Here is a 5,664-nt window from a genome sequence, read left to right as displayed (position 1 = left end):
TAAATGCTAAATTATCAATTGACTTGCTTTGATACAAACTCATATCTATTAAACACTTACACAAAGAATAATAATGATAATCATGTCATGTTTAAGAGTCATGTCAAACATTGTAAGCCTTACCTAGAGCGAAAAAGTTCATTGTCCCCCTCCCCTTTATAGTTATCCTTTTATTTTTGGAATAATTATTTAAGAGTATTTGATTGCAAAGACTAAAGACTTTAACTCGTTTAAGTGATTACTAATTTTAATTAACATGATATAAATGTGATTGTAGTAATACTCATATAAAAAAAAATGTACTAAAGTAAATTTCTGAATCACTTTTTGTTTAGTATTTAAAAATTAGACTTTTATTCAATTTATAATATTTACAGCTTTACTACTTTGTTTTTTGTTTTTTTTTTCCTTAAAAAAAAATCAACTTTGCTACAGTAAATTATAACACAAAAAGATAGTAAATTTGCAGTGAAAAAAATATACTTGTGGCAGCTGAGTTCTTTCTCATCTCTTGAAACTTTTTGCGGATGAAGGGTTTGGTACAAGCATTCTGCGAGAGGAAGGTTTTTCACCACTTTCTTTTTCTGCTCTCTTCTTCTTCATTTTTTATTTATTTATTTATTATTATTATTATTTTTAATAATTTTGGACAGAAGATTTGAATCTTGAATATCTCTACTAAAAATATAACGAGATGCAATTTGAACTACAAATCTCTTTAAGGTTTTTCGCATTTTTATTCTTATTTATATCCAATTTCAGAATATTTTTCCCAAGTTCAAATTTCAAAACTCAAGAGGAACTAGTTGGGAGCCCACAGCCGACTTGGATTGCAACGGCTAGTTGCTTATTCCTTTATAATAAATCCAAAATGCACCGACCACAACCATCTTTTTTACAGCTTGGCTCCCCACCAGAAATCATTCAACTTTTTGTTACCTTAAAAAGCTTCTCTAACCATGACTCTAAATCTTGAGGCATTACCAAACCCATCCAACCTTTCTGCCACAATAAAAAAGAGTGTTATCACTGAACCCCATACCTTTCATACTTCACCTAGCTTCCACAAAAAATGCCCAGAAAAAGATTACCCATGCTCCAAAAGGTCTCAAACCTTCTCAAAATTTCCATTTTTATTGCCAAAATGAGAAAACCCATTATTCCAAAACTCATTTCTCTTAAGAAAGCAAGAAGGCTTAAGAGGTTCAAGCATTACAACTATGGGTTCCTTCAAGATTACCAGTTCTCTGCTTCAAGCACTCCCCTCATTCATTACCACCGCAGAAACCATTTCAAGAGCAGTAGGCTTCGAGATATCTATTCGATGTTCTTTCTGTGTAGATGTTTGGGTAGCTTCAGAGATGCAGATTGCACATTAGAAGCTCTGCCTGCTTTCCCTGCATTACAGGATACCATTGCAGCAAGGCAGTTTTTGGAGCCATCAGATCCGGGTGATGAAGAAGATTCAGTTGATCAGAGGGCTGAGAGGTTTATTCAGAGGTTCTATGAAGAGATCAGAATGCAAAGGCAGGAATCAATTTAGCAAGTCAATGAAGTGGATATGGATTTGCTCAAAAAAACAAAAACAAAAACAAAAACCAAAGAAAGGAAAAAGACAGTTTTGGACATGGAATGCTGTTCTAGCTAGAGTTTCTTGTTAATTCATTACTTTTGCCTTTAATTTTCTTTCCCTTTTTTGCTTGTTTGTCAATTCTCCACTGGATTTTTTGATTGTGGAGATGGGTTTTGATTTCACTATTTGTTTTGGGATTTAGCTACGTGGAGCTTGAACTTTTTGAATTTTTTATTCAATGGCAGTGCAATTGTTTTGGAAATTGGATGTAATTTCAGCACAAATAAAATAAAAAATCATTTTATAATGCTATTCTAAGGAGAAACATATTTCAGAGTCCGTTTACAATACAATTTTAGTGAAGTGTTAAATTATGATTGATGGCTGCATCGACCATCGTTATAATTTTTTGGATTGAAAATAGTGACAACTTGGTGAAGTAAATAAGTTGTACATAAATTACTAGGTTCAAGCTCCATATGTAGGTTCTAGTTAGCTTAACTGGTAAAGTCTTTGATATTTAAATAAGAAATCAAGGGTTCAATTTCTGCTTACATCAAAAAGTGAGTAGTGTCTTGATCTGTTAATAAAAACTATTATAAGGAGTAGACGACATAGGTTGAAACTCTCTCTTAATAAAAATAAAATAAAATAAAATTAAAAATAAAAAAATAAAAAAAAAAAAGAAAAAGAAGAAGAAAAAGAAGAAAGAAAGAAAGAAAGAAAAAGAGAGAGAGAAAGAAGCTAGCACCATATGGTACCACTACCAGATCAAGTTCTCAACTAAGGTATAAAATTATGAGTTTATTATAGGCCTTGCAACCGGTTGCATCTGCAAGTTTTTAAACCTCAATGAACTTTTTAAGGGACGGAGGATGCTAAGTAGGTATAGTTCGAGATCTAAGAGTCGAGGAAGTTGGTGAGTGTGATATAAAATCTTATTTTGTAATACTTAATATGATTGACTAGAAAGTAAGCACACAAAAACAATGGTTCAGAATTTATATGCCCTTTATTAATTGCATAAAAAAATATTGTTTGCTGGAAGGTTGGGATTGTGTACGTCTTGGTCTCCTCAGTCGTGAAGTGAACTTCTAGGAGGCAATATTGCTCTTGAAAACACACTTCATCTCAATGGAATACCGCAAATTCAGTACTTTCTATTGCTTTGATGTATAAATTGGTGTGAGTAAGGTGTACTTTGTTTGAACAGATGACAATTTGTTGTAGTCCTGAGTCATTATTTATATTTACCAATGCTTGTATGTGATTGGGGAGGTAAGATGGAGCCTTTGCCACTACTACTGCATGTTAACTCTGTTAAGTTCTCAAATTTCCTTTTTGCTATAGTATTAATACTTATACACCTGAGGCACGGACAGTGCTAGGATTTCATCTTTAGGAGGCTAAGGTATGAAATAAAAAAACAAAAAAATAAAAAATAAAAATCCATTTAAGAATAAGAATTATGCAATATGATGTTGCAAAAAAAATCATCAATGAGCCGATGGTCCAAATTAGGGGTGTTTACCAAACCGCAAAAATAGCACTAAAACCGCCCGCAAAATGACATAACCGCATCGCACCACAAGTAATAGTGCACCGCACCACACCAAACCGCATGGTGCAGTGCGGTTTGCGGTTATATAATAAGAAAACCACACAAACTGCACCACACCGCATCCTCTCTATATATTAATATATTTATTTATTTTTAATATTAAATATATTATTAATAGTTTAATAATCCTAGTTTTCAAAAAAAAAAAATTAATAACCCTAGTAAGTGTTGACTAGAAAAGTCAACCCAAAATAAAGAAAAACTAGCTCAATAATTTAAAACTTGGCCCAAAAAAAGGGAAAAATTAGTTTTGGGTTGAGTAGGAAAAACCCAATATTTGAAAAATATATCGATTTCAAACCGCATCTTATACATAGTATCGCACATATGACCGCAAAAATGAAGTGCGGTGCGATTATGATTTTGGTTAAACTCTAAACTGTACCGCACCGCACCGCACAGCACATGTGACCGCAAAAACAAGATGCGGTGCAGTTATGGTTTTAGCTAAACCGCACCGCAAAGTGTGGTGCTAAAAATGGCCAAAAACCGCACCACACCGCGAACACCCCTAATCCAAATAGAGATTTCAAGGAGATCTACAAGGATGAACACACTCTTGAAGAGCATCTATGTGGGGTTGGCCTATTAGCCAATGACCCTCCGATAATTAAGTCAATCTCTCACAATGATCCCATAACCCTAAAGGTATGAGTTAGGAAATTATGTGTGTGTATGGGCATACCTTTTAAAAGGAGGGGACATAGCCTTTTGTATAGTAGCCTGAAGCGTATCACTTTTCTGAGAATGTAGGCAATTTCATAGTAATAAGTATTATGGAGAGATTGGGGTTATCAGTTTCGAGATCTCTAGATCCAACTTAGTGTGGGAACGAATTTGTAGGAGAATTTGTTGTGCAAGTTATTACACGTAGAGATGATGGGACGAATGACCGGCGAGGGTTGGAGAGGATCGTTCATTAGGTATGACTCATCTATCAGACTGATTAATTATCCATCAAGCTAAGGACTTGTCAGTCAAGTTGAGGATTCGTCAGTCACCAGTGACAGATCCAGAAATTTTGAGTTTGGGGGGGGGGGGGGGGGAACTATTGTGTCAAGAAAAACTTAAATCACATATATACACTACTTAAAAAAAATCCACATAATATGTGCATGTATGAAATATAAATGTTAATCTTCTTATACTAAAGTAAAGTTTATATTTATATATAAGAGATTAAATTTTATAAGGATGGGGTGTAAAACCAATGCTTTACACCATCCAATAAGTGATTGTCATATTAGCATTTTACTTAAAATTCAATACATTCTACCATACCTAATAACATTTTGATAGATTCCCAATTTGGTTGGATTTATAAATGGGTATTAGAATTGATTGAGTATGATTGTGTTTATTCTTAAATATGTGATAAGATGATATGACATGTTGGGATTGGAGGGGTAAAATATGAGTTTTACACAACGTCCTTATAGAATTTAATCTCTATATAAAATTATCGACTTTAATATTTTTTTGTTTGAAACTAAAAACAAACTTTCATTAAATCAAAGATGCATCAATGTTTACATACTCAACAGCAACTGATGGAACCTCTTCCATCCAAAATAAGTCAACATTCACCTTTTGGGCATACCTAGCAAGCTCATGTGCTACCCGATTACCATTTCTTTTAGTGCAGCTCACAGACGTCCATTCCAAAGCTCCTGCCAGATGCCGGATGTCTCCAACAACATGGCCAATGGCTGACTGGTTCTCCGTACCTGAAGCAATCCACCTTGTAGCATTAACACTGTCCCCTTCCACGACAAGCATCGTGAAACCAGCATCAATAGCGAATTCTAGCGCCTTACGACATGCGAGTAGTTCAGCCATATCACTCCCCTGTACTGCCGGACCTTTAACTGTCATTGCCGCCATAACTTCTCCAGAATAATTTCTGATCACTGCACCGAAGCCAGAGCTAGCAGGGTCCTTAAACACTGCAACATCATAGTTAAGCTTGTACACATCTTGTGGAGGGGGTATCCAGCGCGTTCCATCATTCTGCACCGCCTGCCGAGTCGTTCCAACTTCCACAGCCGCCTGTAGACTCACCTGTGCTTGCTGAAACTCCTCAAGCAATTCAAATGCACGCCTATTCAAGCAGCCCGGTTCAATTAATTTGCCTCCATGCACTACTCTATTCCGCTGGTTCCAAATCAACCATGCCTGCACCAACCACAATTCCACCTCTGTTCTGTCCATCCGGTCTAGCAAATACTCCAATAAAGCAACAACATCAATCTGACCCGTACCACACTTCTGCAATGCCCTTACACTCCCATACCACACATCCTGCGCTACTGTAAATTCCCATAAAGCATGGATAGCTGATTCTTAAGATAAACTTATATTCTTTTTAAATTTCAATGAGTATACAAAAGTTGAATAATTGGCTATATAATATAAAAATATATAGAACCAAAAAATTCAAATATAGTATCTTCCATCAAAGTCATGCTCA

At 35.2% G+C, this 5,664-nt stretch overlaps 1 protein-coding gene across 1 annotated transcript; it reads left to right on the top strand.

Moving 5' to 3' along the window:
- Positions 1-901: 901 nt before the first annotated feature.
- LOC126689762 (uncharacterized) lies at positions 902-1,835 on the top strand. The gene has a single exon (XM_050384945.1). It carries the CDS (start codon positions 1,073-1,075, stop codon positions 1,541-1,543), a length of 471 nt encoding a protein of 156 aa, XP_050240902.1. The 5' UTR covers positions 902-1,072; the 3' UTR covers positions 1,544-1,835.
- The last annotated feature ends 3,829 nt before the right edge of the window (positions 1,836-5,664 follow it).

This window comes from Quercus robur, chromosome 1 (assembly GCF_932294415.1).
Source record: "Quercus robur chromosome 1, dhQueRobu3.1, whole genome shotgun sequence".
In the NCBI taxonomy this organism is placed as follows: domain Eukaryota; kingdom Viridiplantae; phylum Streptophyta; class Magnoliopsida; order Fagales; family Fagaceae; genus Quercus; species Quercus robur.
This window is presented reverse-complemented; position numbering and strand designations above follow the sequence as displayed.